The sequence below is a fragment of the Antrostomus carolinensis genome, unplaced genomic scaffold, assembly GCF_000700745.2.
Source record: "Antrostomus carolinensis isolate BGI_N321 unplaced genomic scaffold, ASM70074v2 scaffold24929, whole genome shotgun sequence".
NCBI lineage: Eukaryota > Metazoa > Chordata > Aves > Caprimulgiformes > Caprimulgidae > Antrostomus > Antrostomus carolinensis.
Window position 1 is genome coordinate 73,529 of NW_010336843.1, and position 15,913 is coordinate 89,441.

Here is a 15,913-nt window from a genome sequence, read left to right on the forward strand (position 1 = left end):
TCTCCAAGACAATTCTTAGAGTAGCACTCACAGATGAAGAGTTAAAAATCTGAGATACTGCCCAAAAACCTGGCACCCATCTACATGAAGTTGAAATGCCAGTCTGAACGTGAGCATGGAGGTTAAGGTGTCTTTCTGTCCCTGTCATATAGGCAAGCTTGGTTGGTTTATGCATATATGTGCGAACTTGGTTCATGGAGAAGACGGATAGATGTTCTCTAGAGCTTTTAAACAGTTTCATATCAGTGCAAGCACTCTCTGCTTTAATAAAGCACACATCAAAGTTTGTAAGTAGACCTTGAAGGTATAGCAAATCTGGCAAACTTCATGTTTACCTCTTCTGCTATTTCTGACCATAAAAGAAAATATCAGATAAAATAGAGAAACAAGTGGTTGAAAACTATTTTGAAATAAGAGACTTCAATCTAGTTTCAATCTGGTACACTTAATGTCTAAATTGAGGTGAGTTTGAATATGTTTTTATATTTATAAGAGGAAAGCTCTTTAGATCAGATTGTCAGCTGATATAGATTGGAATTGTAGCCCTAAGCAAGGACAATACTGCTATTTTGCACCAGCTGAGAATATGGCACATGATTTCATAAATGCAAGACCAATTTCCTTTTTTATGTTGTATGTCCTTTTCCTCCTTATTTGAGAGGTGCTATTAATAAAAAACAAAAAACAAAAAAAACCCACTCTTTTTTCCTTCCCAAGAAACTTTTAAACTACTTATTTTTTATGGAAGACAGAATATGCAAGAAAGGAATTGAAGAAATTTTTTTATATCTTTTTTTTTTTCTTCCCAGCCAGTTTTATCTGTGAGTTTAAAAGCACTTTCTTTGTGTCACCACTTAGTCAGTTACACTCTCTCACTACTGCTAGTTAGGCAGTTTTTCCCTTGCTTAGTGCAGGGTTTTCATACAGTAGGACAAGAAAGGTGAAAAATAAGGAAATGTAATGGCAAACAGAAATTAGCAGAAGCATCCTGGAGATATTTGAAATAGCTGAAACTACTGTTAACTTAAAAAAAGAATTTGTGACAGCTTTTATTTTTTTGCTTTGGATAGATCTTTTTGTTCATGCTTTTAAAAATTATTTCCTATTAATTTGAAAATGTTTCTAAGCATCACAATCCACATCTTGCTTTCCTTTCTTGTACAGAATAATATTTTTCTGTATAAGTGTTCCCAGGATGAGCGATGAACAAAATATTACTTTGCATCTGTAATGCTGCTGCTGTTTAACTCTAAATAATTAAGGACTTATCTAGCAGTGATTTGCTCCTGTGATTATTTACCTTTTACTGACATATGGAGTTCTGATGAACTTTGTGTCTATATTTTCCTCCCACATGCAGCTTCTTTGATTTCAGGAATATAATGATGCCTTCAGGACATCAGTAGCATAACGCCTGGGGAGAGATTCATGCACAGAATTACACTAAGAGTGGGCATGAGCCTCAAGGTACTTACAGGACTTTCAGATGTTGTTTTCAGAATTAACTCCATAGTTCCACAAGACAGGTAATACAGGAGAGGTGGCCAACTGGGCTTCTAGGATGTGAGCGTAAAGACAGGCTGTGGAGGGCTGGGGCAAAAGTTGGTAGCCCCCTCCTGCAGGATGCACTTAACAAACCAGCAGGGACTGGCTTCCCCTTGCTTAGCTTTTGCTGGTTTTAAAGAGGGAAACATCCAGGCCAAGCCAGTCTCCTGATGGCAGTCACAGTGTACCTGCTGTCTCACCCCGAGATGTGCTCGTCTTCTCTAGCATCTCTAGAATTGCACAACAAGACAAAGGCAGATACAAACCAGATGAGACTAATTCTACTGTAGGCAGCTAATGAGCAAAACACAGAAGTTTTAAGGAAGACAGTTGATTTGACACATCGATCTGATGCTTAAAGCACCTAGATGTTGACCTCTCTACTTTGAAAGATGTGACATACAACCTGATGCTGTTTTACCCTGAGAAGCCAGACGTCCTCAAATGGGCCCATAAAATTAGCAGCTATGTTTTGACATGAATTTCTCTTGTGTCTAAAATGGAGCCAAGTCAGCTCTCCCCTCATAATGCTCTTGTAAACATAAATGCTTTCATAGTTCTTAAAAAAAGTCAAGGCTACAGTGATGAGCAATCTGGAAGAGCACACAGAAGATGCTAGTGCATTAGTTTTCAGAGCAGGGCTTGGACAGTAAGCTGTAAATGAGGGACAGGATCACTTGCTAAGGGGAAAACAAAACACAGGGTAGGTTTTGATTGAGAACCATCCATACACCCTTTGCAAGGATGGTCCTGTGGGCAAATTATTTTGTGATTTTGGTAATTAAAAGACCACCTTGTCACGCATACACACAACCCAGCCACATGAAGCCTTCTCAGGCAACCTTAATTCTGGAATTTCCTTATTTTTCTCTTTATCTTGGCAACTTTTAATCATGTTCCCTTGCTGTGGGTTTATGTAAGTGTTATTCATATATGAAAGCAGTTTTACTGTTTATTTATTCCTGAAAAATGGGTAGTCAGATCACTATTTTTTCCTGTCACAAAAGCTTTTCCTCACAATACATTTAAAAATTTGCTTCTGAGCTACTTCTTGCCTGTTTAGAAAATATTTTTTCCCCCTTTTCTGCTTTTAACAAATATTTGCTTTTTCCTCCCTCTCTTCTTCCTGCATTGCTGCTGCACATTGTTTGTTACTGCCCAACTCTTCAACAGAACTGAACTAATGGTATCATTTTATTTGCAAAAGAAAAGCACTGAAGCATTTGTTTTGAAAAGGAAGGCTTAGGCAAAAACTCCCAAAAGCGTAATCTTAGCAAACTATGTACAGTACGCAAGATAAAAGGCATGTATAATTAAAAAGGTAAATGCCTCGTTCGTGGAAAGATGGTTTATTAATTCTTTCTATGTTTCTTGGTTTTCAAATCTATCTTTCTCATCTCTTCTCCATAAAGACTTTCTTCTTGGCTCCTCCTGTGCAGTAGTGAGCCGTTCAAGATGTCCTACACACCTGCAATTGTATGGCTGTTGTTGGCAAAACTGACAAGTGATGTCTGTGTGTGCAACTGTGGCCAGAAGCAGAAGGAACCTGGTTCCTAATTCTGATGATGTGCCTGACTCGATACATGCTTGGGAGAGTCATCCCACCTTGTGAGTGTCTTGGTCCAGCTGAAAAATTGGATGAACAAGCACAGTGCTGAAAAACACAACGCTGTGCATGAAGTCCTGCTGGTGAAAAGCCAGTGAGAATTACTGAAACAGTGGCAAGGATAGTTATTAAGAATAATGAAGAGTCAGTGTTTTAAACTGCTTTTTTAATCTTGAAGAGACTTTTACCATTATTAACATCTCCACTCTCAAAAGACCCAGTATCTACTCTCTAACCGTGTTTTTGAGGATGGGAACATCATAATTAGAAGAATCATGGGACCTGAAATTCTCATTACGCTCTGAGCTGGACTGACTCAAATGCATTGTGAATGGGGAAAAAAAATTAAAATGTGAACAAGTAGAATTCTATCTGTGAAAAATGAAGCAAGTATGTGAAGAGGTGAGGGGCTATTTTGCATACAAATCCCAGTTCTGCATATAGGTTAGCAAGCAGCATCTTCCCTCAGTTGTGATGTGCCAGTGGGCATTTATTCTGTTCATCTGATACTTAGAGCTCTATTTAATCAGGCAGAGCTGTTCTTCCTCTCAGATTTTCTTATGCTGTTTCAGTTAAACTCAGTGGAATTATCCTCATCACAAAATAATTTTGTGTTTTTCTTATCGGACTCCAGGTTCCAAACTGTTATTAGCATGTACACAATGCTGCAGCAGCTCTGCTTTCTCATTAATGCTTCCAGTACCTAGAGGCCTTTGGTCTGTGTTGTAGAGTGTCTAAAATCTCTGGTATTCTGCTTTCCATATTGTTTGCATGTGCATTTTTGGAAGGTAAGATCAAAACGTGTACAAGAGTAGGAGTTTGGTATGCCATGTCTTTCATCCCCTAGGCATCCTTATTTAATGTTTAATCCTCTGTAGAGGTAACTTGTATCCCATGCTTCGCTAAATCCCCATCTGAACCTGATCCTTGAAGTGGTGGGGTCCTCTGCACCTCCAGAGCACTACTGTGATAATGTATTAGTATCAGCTATATGAAAAGATCATCTTTTATGTGCTCAGAATTACCTTAATATACAAGCTTGGTCATGCTAAGCCTTTTACAGAGAGCATAATTATCTCTGAGAAACCAGCTTTGGTTTAAAAGTGCTGTAGGATCATGATCTTTCCAGAAATGGTTTATTTGGACTTTGTTTTTAGGGGGAACTTGTGCAAAGATATGGTTCCACTCAAAGCAAGAAAGGTTCACTTCATGCTTGTTGGACTTCTAAAAGCCTTGAAATTCCATAAAATTCCCTCTTACCTGGGGTAGTTGTGGATCAGTCTTTGACTGTTCAACCCAGGAGGTCTATTTTTGACAGACAAGACAGAGAAACAGAAGTGGTCCTGGTGAGCAAAGGTAGATGTGCTGTGGACTAACCTCATAAATAACACTCTCAGGACTGAGTATCAGCTTTTTTCCCTTTTTTTTTTTCCTCATTTTCCCCCCTCTCTCCAGGATGTGTGATTGAGATGACAGGGGAACAGACGCTGTACAGCTCCCTGCTTCTCATGGTGCCCCAGTGTAAGCAGGAGGTGGCCTGTTCCTTTAGTGCTTGGGGGCTGCCTGTAAATTGGCTAAATAGAGAAAGGCTCGCTCTGCCAGTGATGACAGACACGAGCACTACAGCGGTATCCTCGTTCTGAATATCAGTTCACAGCAAGATTAGTAGGTGCTAAGATTTATGGTGGTATCTGTGAGACAAGTCTTGTACCTCCTGCTATATCTCTTGGTGGAACATGGCCTTGCTATGTCTCTGCCACCTGCAGGTCTACCAGCCAGTCCTCTGTTCTTCAGCAGAGAGAAGGAAGGGAGCAGGTCTGGGGGGAGGTTGCATCATCTCCTCCTTTCCCTGATCATCCAAGTTTCCTCTCCTTAATGAGACGTGGTGGCAGAATTGTGTGTTTGGTGTCAGATTAAGTCTCTGGACCCTTGGCAAGGAAGAGTTTTGTGTTAAGGCAGGAGATCCTGGACCCCAAAATGGGGAAGAGTACTAATTCCCCAACACTGCAGCTTCACCATGAGGGAAAGTTTCCCCAGGGCAGATTTCAGTTCTGCAGTGCAACAAGGTGCTTACAAGGAGGGAGTGGGATGTCCTTCGCTCCTTTCTTCAGACCTCCTGAACCTGCTATCACCTCATCCTGAAGGTCAGATAGCACCACAGTACATAAGGGTAACAAAGCCCTTGTTTAGACAGCATCATAATGGTCTGAGATTCACATGGGATCATCCCTCATCAATTTTGACCACTTCCTTTCTTCCTGATGGAATGCCCGTGCCAAGATGGAAGTGTGTATTTGGGATGGGACGCTGATGTCCAGTTTTCTGTGTGTTTTCTGTCTCCTCTCCATGTTAAAAATTCACATCCTGGCATCATCAGCCAGATTCTGTCCCTCTTTGTGTTGCCTCAGGATGTGTACAACCAGAATCAAGCACCTGGTCCTGCCCTCCTGGGCTGCTCTTTGGAGAGAAAATGGACACTTCTCCACTGCTGGGTGATGCCAGTTCTTATGCCAGCCATCCTGCTTTAGAGGAACAAATGAGGCAGTGGCTTTCTTTTTCCTCTGAGCTTTTATTCTACCACAGTGCTATATGTGGGATTTCACTGGCATCAAAAAAGCAGATGACTGTGATAAGACTTCTGCATATAGAGCAACAGTCCTTCTAAACAGCATGCCTAACCTGTTTTGAAATGTCCAGAGACTGTTTCTATCACCTCCCTAGGGAGACAGTTCCACTTCCCATCTGCTTTTTTTAGCTGTGACTCTCATCCTGATATTTAACCTAAACTATCCCTTCTTTTGCTGCAGATTATTGCTCTTCCTAACACTATCTTCTGTGACTATGAATAATTCCTGTACTCAGTTTACGCTGTGATAGGCCGTTGTCATATGTCTGGTGTTGATTCTGTTCTAGCCTGTCTTTATCTTTCAATCCTCTCGTCTCTCTTTTCTTTTTTTTTTTTTTTCTTTTTTTTTTTTTTACTAATTTAGAATTTATTGCTACTCTTATTCACTTGTTCATGAGGGATCTAAATTGTGGAGTCATTTTATGCTTTGGAAACATGGGCCAGTACAGATGCAAACCCCTTAACCTCATCTCTGCCTCAGTTGCCTGCCGGTGAAAGCAAAATAAAGAGCACTTCTCAGCCTTTCATGATGGTGAGAGGGCAGGATGCACAAATGATTGCAAGGCACACGCATATTCTTGCAATGGAGGTCATGTAAGTACGTAGCAGAGCATTCCAGCGCTGCTGGCACCCCTGCTGCATAGCATTGCATATTATCTCCTTAGTTTTACTTAGCTTTTGTGCAATAGTGAAATAAGATAATTACAAAGTGGAAGGAATAATAACTTTGTATTGTTACCGTAACCGCTGAGGTATTATTCCCTGATACCGGCGTGATTATCTTAGGCACAATAGTAAGGTGATTATTAATAATGCTAAAGGACTTCTTAGTCTGCAATTTGTGTGTCTTGTTTCTTTTATGAACCCTATCTATTTCATCAGCCCAAAGCCTGTGTGAAGTGGGTATGTGTTGTTGCCTTGTTGTTATCAGTTTTTCAGCGATGGGAAAATGAAATAGGGAAAAAAAAAAAACCTCTAGGAGACCAAATTTGCAAATTCAGGCAAATTTGAATTACTTGTCTTTGTGCACCAGAACTACTGTGGACAGGCTGGCAGGTGAGGGTCTCGTAGCTTAGATTTTTGAAGATGTGTAATGTCTTTTCTACTTTATGTTAAGCTATAGAGGCCTCTTTTGGCCTTGTTTTCCACGTTACCAGGGATTGCCTCACAAATCCATTATTTTTATGCTTGGATTGTCATATGGACGTACAAAACCAGAACGTAGGGTGCAGCTGTAAGCACAGCCAGGCTCCAGACCATCTTTGAGAGTTGGGTGTCTCATTGCATTTGAATAGGCTTGAGGGACATGGTGCAGTGCGTCAGGTTTCCTCCTGCTCCAGAGATAGCCTTCAGAGGTAGCTGTAGTGGTTTGTGCAGAACAGAGATCCAAGAGGTGGCTGAGAGCTTTCTCCTGCACTTGAGGTGAGAACATGGTTTTGACTTGGCAAAGCCATATCTCGGCAAAACCAAGACCACTTCTTGCACGTACTCTGTTTAAGCTGCAAAATACCACAGCAGGTCTAAGGAGGAAAAAAGTATTGTTTTTTACCCCCTGTGAAAATTATTTTCAAGGGCAAAAAACTTTTGCATATTGCCTCTGAGGACAGGGAATCCAGCCTTTGGAGCTGGCCTTTGTCAGTTCTTGAAGGAGTTTGTGAAACCTTTCAGCTCGAGAAAGTTTGAGCTGAGAATCAAACGGTGGTTTGAGCCATCTTTCATTGTTCTCTCTGAGCTGTTTTATGGGGCAGTGCGAAACGGAGAACCACCACTGACATTTTTTATAATATATGAGTGCTTTGAGGTGTAAGAGAGGTATTTTTGCCATCTGGAAAGGAAGCCAGGAGAAACTAAAGGGGGAAAAAAATACCCCAGTTAACACCATGCTGTAGCAGAACTCTGGAAAGCTGCTACTGATATATTCTCCTGAGCTCTCAGCAACCTGTAATTATGAATTGGCTTACAGCTAAGATATTGATGGATATCACTCAAGAAGGAAAATGAGAATGTCTAGATTTTTTTTTACAGTGAACCTGTACTGAACTCTGTGTGACTCTCCTCCTATTTATAACCCTGCCTGAAGTTCAAGGAAACTTGTCCTGGAGGTTTCCCATGAGAGGGAACTGTGTTTTTACCTGACTAAAGCTCTCTGGATATTTTCCCATTTTTTATTTGATCTAAGTGTGAACTTTCTCCACCCTCTGCCCCTCCTTCCTTTCTGGAGTGGTTAGAGAGGTTGATTACAGCCAGGATTACACAAGAGATGCCAGTTGCACACATGTTTTGCATAACTGTGCTGTGTTGATTTCAGACAGGGTGCCCCAAGTTCCCTCCGTGCCTTGCAACAGAGAGACAAGATCTCTATCTTCATTCCTGAAGCTGGAGAAATGCTGTTGAGGCCCTACCTATTGAAACTTTGACATCGAGCACCTGGCTGGGACACTCCCCAACCACACAGTTATCTGTAGCCTGCAAAGCACTCGCTTTTGGATAAGCTTCTACTTAAAGGTTGTTCGGGCTTTTTGTATTAAATATGCAAAAGTCACTCTGCCTCTGTGGGACGCGCTGGAAGTCATCGGTGGGACAGCGTAACTGAGTAGGATTTTCAATGTCAGGCAACAGCGTTCCCAAGGATGCTGCTGCTGCCCTGAGACTCCTGCCCAGACACCTACCTGGTCTGTGTTAAGGATGGGGGAATGTGATCCCCAAGCACATGTCCTTTTCCCCAACTTCCAGGGAGACAAATGTGAATGCTCGCGTGTGCTCAGAGATGGTCGAGGGCCTGTGGTAAGGGTCCTGACCAGCAAATAAAGACAAGCTCATCCCAGTGCTGATTCTGAGGCCAGCTCTCTATGGCTCTTATCTTCAAAAGCACTGAGTTCTGCTTGATTTCAGCAAGAATTAGGGGTCAGCCTGGGTCTTAGCCTATGTTTCAGTTCCTTTTGCTGGGAAATACATACTCTCTTCCTCCTGCCTCTTTTCAGTTTGGAGTAGAAGTTTAGGACAGCACAGGGTTTGCCCCCAGCCTAACAGGAGTGGGGCTGTTCTGAGCTGCATACGGCACTGTATCATGGGATAGAGCTGCTCTCACAGGTAGGCAGAGCCCAGACTGTTTAAGAGCTTCTGGCTCTTCCTAGAAAATAAATCACATGCAAAGGATACACTGCTGAGAATCTGACGGTGAAATTTTTATATAGAAAAGCGACATGGGCCGTGGAGTCTCTCTCACTTGGATACCCTTCGTGTGCATGCATTTTACTTGTCTCCTTGGAGACTGTGGCTTGTCTGAGAGCAACTAGCCTTGGCTAGGAAAGGCCTGACATTTCTGGTTTGTGGGATGAAGCTGTGCTGCTGAATTTTCCAACAACCACGGAGGCATGATTTGATACGAGCATAAGCAATTCTGTACAAGGTTATAGTCTGTACATCTTTCTCTAATACCTCTCTGGGGACACCGCTCGAGTCCCTAGTGTGAAAGATGGATTTGAAGATCCCTGAGGTGAGCCTAGAAATCCCCATCCCTCAGATATCAGAAACAGTTGTGAAATTTCTCCCTTCCTTTTCCTTCTGCTGAAGAGCTGAGTCAGCTGGACTGGCATGTCTGGAACTCTGTGGCACCGTGAGCAGGCAGTCTGCCAGCTGTATTACACACCGCATCCAAAGGAAAACACGTCACTCCTCTCTCTCTCTCTCTCTCTCTCATATTTTTTTTTCCCTTTGCAACCTCCACCCTCTCCCTTTTATTTTTCCTTGTTGATCCGTGTAGGTGAGTCAGAGAAACCTGCTCATCCACAACCTGTTCCTTCTTGCCAAATCCTGGAACAGCACTCCCAGTTCTTGTTAGGTGTCAGGAATAGGTTATGAAAACAAAAACTCATACAAGCAACGTACTGGGTATAGAGTGCATACTGTAAATGATAATTAAATGCACAGTGAATGTGCCACTTAGAATGTGTTCCTAATAGAATGATGTCTTTTGTAGGAGACACTTTATTCTGTGGTTCATATATAATATTAGTTTTCTTCCTATAAAGCACCAGGATGGAACAGGGAAAAGATTGAAGGCATAAGTAAGAGCATATTTAGGGAGAAAAGCTGTCTTAACTCCACTGGATTTTAAAACAGCAGGAGAGTGGAAAATTTCCAGTAGGAAAATAGGTGGTTCACAAAAGTGTTTTTGAACAAAATGACTGAACTTTTGGTATCAATTGTAGTTGCACTAATCTGAAGAAACTCCATTGATATTGGCACAGTTCTTCAACACTTACACTATTGATGTGTTTCTAACCGCAGGAAATAAAAAATCATGAATCTGGATCCCCCAGATCAAGGTGATAAATTGACTTCTATTTACCTTACACTACCTATTTCATGAGTGGGAAGGGAGTGAGAAAATGTGCAAGCTAACTATTCTCTTTGGTCAGCTGGCCCCAGGAGCTGGAAGCTGAAGAAAAGCATAGTATTATATCTGACTTAGGGTGAAAGTGCAGGTATTGGTAATGCTGTAGGATTCAGTGTGTCTCAATAGCCATAATTACATTTCCATCAAGCAGCATGAAGGGGTTGACTTTTGGCATGTTTTGTTGGAATGAAGCTGCTCAGCTTCAAAGAATAGATCATCCACCAGGAAAAGTGCTTTGTTATGTGCCACAGTAAAATGTCCACATTAGCTATATTGTGAAAAATGTATCCATTATGTTCATATCATTAGTCTTCTGCAAGCAATGAGTTTATCATAAAGGCTAATGATAAGCCAACTTCAGGAGGCTGCAAGTACAGGTTTGGTTGAGATGCATGAGATTTCTGCCTTGATCAGCATGAAGTCCGGGATGAATTTGACCCAGCTGGTGTACAGTCCCTGGAAGAGGATCACACCATTGGTGAAGAGAAGGGAAAGGGCCATTTTGTGTCAGGTAATATATAACTCATAGTGAGAGACAGTAGTTTCTCAGAGACAAGAAGGCAGCAAGGTTTACTGCCCAGCCACGTTTTGCAGAGGATGAACCTAGAATACAGACAAAAAGGGACTTGTCAAAGGCATTCAAGACATCAGTGTTGCAGACAGGAATGAACCCAGAGGTCCTAAATCCCTGTCCCCTGAATCAGTTTACAAGACCTTCCACACATCAAGAAAAAAAACTTAGGATAGTTAATATCAAGAAAAAAAAACAAACTAGGATAGTTAAAAAGTAAGAAAATGAAAGATTTTTCTTCTCCCAGGTATTGAGAAATGAGAAGTTTTACACCCTTTCACTCTTGATTCAGACTTTGCAGAGAAATCACCTCTTTTCAATAGCCTTGTGGGGCCTTCAGTATGAATTTTTGGTTGGTTGGTTGGTTTTTTCCATCAAGGAATGCAGTTAGGCATATTTGGAGTTTCCTAAATTCTCTGTTTTCACAGGGAACCTTTTAAAAGTACTTGTGGGTGTTTAGAGAGCTCTGTTTTGTGTTCTCCAGCTTTTCTGTCTTTACTTTCAGCCCAAGCAGTTGCTTTTTCTTTCTTTTCTTTTTTTTTCTTCTTTTAGGTTTAATTTCACACCCATATTTAATTTCCTTTTATTTTGTCTGCCTTCCTTTCAGCCATGATAACAGTTTCTGAATCTGTCCAGAACCTGTAGTGCAAAACTAATTGCACTAAAAAAAGAAACACCCCAAACCCCTGAATCTTTCCTCCCATCTTCCCTTCTCATTCTCTCCATGGAGCAAACCTGAAAAATCCCAGGTTTTAGGAAGTGCTCTGGAACTGTCATTATTTTTTTGTGTGTGTTAGGAAAAAAAATACAACTAGGAAAGATATTGAGGCTAACAGGAACTGCTGAATTTTATTACCCAGAAAAGATTAATGTAACTTCAGTGTCAACCATAGACACTTGATGTAGAGGTTTGTGCTAGAACAGAAGCTGTCCAGTATCCCAGATTCATCTCTTGGAGAGTTAAAGGATCCCATCATTCTTTAAGAGATATCTTTACTGTTAATTTTTTCTGTGCTAAGAATTGTTTTCTTAAAAAAAACCCATCCTGGCTTCCCTGTGCCAAGTACTCTGCTAACTTTGAACGCGGATCAGTGAACACCACAAGTGCTGGTGACAAGAGTGGTGAGGAAAGGAGATGTCTGTCCAGCCCTGGTGGCAGCAGATTCATTTGCCTTAATGAAGCCTGAGTAAATGCAGTGGGAGCTGGGTTGAGCTTTTAGGAGCAGTGAGTTTTCCCAAAAAGAGTCTTCCTGGAGGAGCCTTTAGCATGAGGTTTTCCAAAGTATGCAGCATGGCACGGCTTAGCACTGTCTGCTTGAGAAAAATCCCACCCTTATTTTGAGCTCCTCTGTAACATTGGTGGTAAATATATATGTTGGCATAAGAGGAGCAGATAGGAAAACTGCATAGGTAAAAGGAGTCAGTCAGCTCTTTTTCTGTTTGACCTCATTTGACATCTGTGCAAGAGATGACAAAACCACATGCTTGAACAGCAGATCTTTACGAGGGTAACACAAAGGCACAGGCCACCCTGGTTCTTGGACAGTAAGGAAAGTATGAATAAAAATTTTCCTGTCCCCAAGGAGCCCATTAGTTTCACAGCCTGACCTGGTTTTGGAAGCAAGGTTCCCTTCACTTCTGGCCTTGATCAAAACAAGTGAAAAGTCCCAACTTCAGTGATTAGGAAGTGAAGAGGAGCTGTCAATATTATTCCTCTTGTGTAGCTCTAATCTTCACGACAGCTTGCTGTAACAGTCTGTTTCCAAAACTTTGTTTCTGACAGTGACAAGAAAAGGGAAAACTTAGGTAAAGGGAAACTGGAGTGTGTTCTTCCTATCTCCTAATATGTGACATAGAATTGAAAGATGCCAGGTGCTAAAATTGAATACTTTCTCTTGTGCAGGAGCATGTAGGTGGAACAGTGGAACTCATTGCCATGGGATGAGAAGAAATGAGCTAGAGTTAAGGGCTTGTTCACTGTTTTTATGCAGAAGGAAACTATCTAGCGCTATAGTGAAAGTTAAATGTCATGTATTCTCTCTGTCTCCCTTTGCTTATATAGTATAAAATAACTGGTAACACTATGTTTGGCTCTGCTTGCTTCAATCAACTCAGATTCTGTTGGCTTTATAATGCTAAAGGGTTCTTTGAGATATGCAGGAAGGCTGCACTTGGAATAAATACAAACTGAAAGCAGCTGATATAAATTGACTTCAAGGTATTCCTTCCATTGATACTACCTATGAATCTGGCCCAACGTCTACGCTGGTTTTACTCAAAGGGGGGAAAAGAAACCCAAAACAAACAAAAGAACTTCTCAAGGGAGTGTTTGTCCAGCAGCATTCCTGATCTGCACCGAGGTACCCACACCCTGTGCTGCATGTGTGAGCTGTTCCTCTCTGCCTGCAGTCCCAGCTCAGCTGGCGATGACGTGTGCATCTCCAGTCACCTCTTTAAATTCCTACTGAGCTGTGGCACTAACAGGGAGCGGACAGGAGCAAGCAGACAAGAACAACAGACCGACCTAATGTTGTTTTTGTTTTTCCTATTCACTGTGTCCCAGGAGCAGGGTTAAAATGAAGAGAAGCCAACGAGCCATATTTTGGAAGGTTTATCGTGTGAACCAGTTAATGCCCCACTTATCAAGTCGACTTTAATGTTGAAGGTCTGAAGTGGAGTGGAAAGTACAGAGCTGGTACATACAGTTAAGGTTCAACTGCTGTCTTAAGCCGGATCCCACCCACATCCAGCTAGTGCAGAGGCATTGCAGGGAGGAGGATCCTTTCTGAAGTCATCTCTCATTCATTGCAGGGCCTCTCCCCCTTTAAAAGTAAGTTGCCATAAACTTGGCTGCCTTTAAGTGATTTTGAAGCTAGCTAGGTGATAAAATGCCCAGTTATTTTGTGGACTTCCTGGTTTTTGTTAGTTTATCTCACCACCAGAGTGCTATTCAAACAGAGTCCCTTTTTAATAGTATTTAACCATTTCAGAGTTGGCGTAAAATCCTGGGGAACCCCACCAGTGTCAGGGGTGCCTGGAGGACTGGGACTCGTTGGTATGGGACAAGGATGGTGGGCCCAGGTCAGTGGTCTCACAGCGCAAGTGCAGAACATTTGCACTTGGGATTTTCAAATATATATAGGGGAGAATTTGAAACATTCATTGCCATTAATATAAACTAAAAAATGAGTGTCAAGTGCCTTTTGCTAGCTTTGAAGCTTTTATATTGAAGGAAATAAAGGTAAGCCAAGAGAAATATATGAGGAGAGCTTCTGTGTGATGCAGTGTATGTTTCTTGGGACACAGAGTTGGAGCATGAATTTTATCTTTTTCAGAACTAAATGCAACAATAGTGTCCTTATCTGTGTTTTCCTTGATTTACTATGTAATTTATTTGCACGGTTTCACATAGGCAGATATATTTTCCTTAGTTTTTCACACATAGGTAGATACAACATACAAACCCACAAAGTGAGCTGTTCATCTTCTGTGCTGCTTTTCTGGTTTTAATTATTTAATGGGTGCTGTGAGACTGTGGCAGCAGCCCTGCGAGTATCTGGATGATAAGGGAGATTTCAGTCATTCTGTGACTGTGCCAATGAAACAGGAGTTTGTTTGTTAAACTTCTGGCACAAAAATGCCACCTACTTATTTATAACCCTTGTGGCAGATTGGAACATTGTTTTATTTGTAAAATCCTGCAGATCAGTTAATAAATAAACACAATCTGATGAATCAGATTAAATAACGGAGCCACCAGTAGCTGCAAGATAAATCATAATAAACTACTGTGATAATAAAAGGCTGCAGGCAGAAACATCCTGATGGTACAAATAAGGACCCCAACCCCTTAGCTGTCATACATGATCTGGCTGTGTGCTTTATACCTAGAGAAGGTATAGATGCTTGAAAGTTTCTTCTGACTAGTGTATTTACTTGTTCAGACTTTAGAGTTTATATATAATCTGATGATTAATGCTGCTTGCAGCAGAAGATCAAGGGAGGACTGAACGCTAGTACAGTATTTCACGGCTAGCCGCTTATTTTACGTTACTGTAAACAACTGGCAGGTAGATGCAGGTGTCAAACCGCTGCTTTGTGCCCTGGAGATATTTAGAGGAAAGGCAGGCATGTCTAGAAAACAAAGAGTCTATAGGTGCAATGTTTTGCCATTGTTTTACTGCACGCTGATGTACTACAAGTACCTGGTGCTGTTTCAATGCTAGTTGCATAGGACTATTGTGATAGTACATGGTCGTTGTCAACAGAAATAACTTATCGTTGACTGCTGCTGTGCAAAAAGTCAAGACAGACTGTTTCTCATTTGCTGGGAGGCTCACAAAATGTTGAACAGCCACATATATATCAATAGGCAATTGATAATAATCTTTACTAAGAGGCATTGAGCCGTGAGGTCATGAAGTGAGTCGAGTGCTCTATTTCAAGCTCCAAGTCAAGAAAATACCAGTTGCTTAAAGGCATGTATGTAGTATGCTCCTGTTGTAATGCTGCATATTTTATTTTTTTAACCTTTTGAGATGTCCAGAAACCTTTTTAAGCACAGGTCTAGCTGTATGGTCTCATCTACCACGTGATCTAGCAAACCTGTCCTTTACCATATGACTTAATGAACCCTAATACTGGGCTCAAAATATGATCATCTAAAAAGTGCTTGTAGAATGGAGACATCAGAGCTCCTTGAGGTCCAGAAATGTATCTGCATCCCGTGAAACATACCCCAGGTAGTGCTGCCTCCCCTTGGACTGCCAAGCATTAGAAGATTAAGACAAAGTTTTCAGAATGTGATTAGAGACTTGATTCTTTCTGAAAATGAGAATGCTTTAAGATGTCACAGGTTGGGCGCTCAGAAGTGGAGGTACTTGACACTGCGTGTCGCAAGTCTGTGTGTGTGTGCGCGTGTGTGTGTGTGCTCTAGCAGCCCCGAGCCTTATTTTAGATGTTTACATGTTGTGACTTCTGCATGCAGGTTGTCTTGGACAATCTTGGGTTAACTGTGGGACTTGCTGTTATTTCTGAACTCTGGTATATACTGACTAGTGTGTGTGTATGTCATCTCCCAGGCAAAAAAAAAAAAAAAAAAAAAAAGCTACAAATCAAAGAGCCCCCATGAATTTCAATGAACACATTTACAGTCATTAAGCACAG

General features: G+C 41.4%; 1 protein-coding gene across 5 annotated transcripts in view; it reads left to right on the plus strand.

The window, feature by feature from the left end:
* The window catches only part of LOC104530441 (zinc finger protein Helios), a 109,446-nt gene that overhangs the window by 72,026 nt on the left and 21,507 nt on the right, over nucleotides 1-15,913 (plus strand). Inside the window, exons 6-7 of one of the 5 annotated variants that reach the window (XM_029086745.1) lie at nucleotides 5,666-5,742; nucleotides 11,840-11,851. The exons of the other annotated variants lie outside the window; for them this stretch is intronic. Of the exons in view, the coding sequence (XP_028942578.1) occupies nucleotides 5,666-5,742; nucleotides 11,840-11,851 (89 nt within the window). The remainder of the gene's footprint in view (nucleotides 1-5,665; nucleotides 5,743-11,839; nucleotides 11,852-15,913) is intronic. 5 annotated transcript variants of the gene reach the window in all.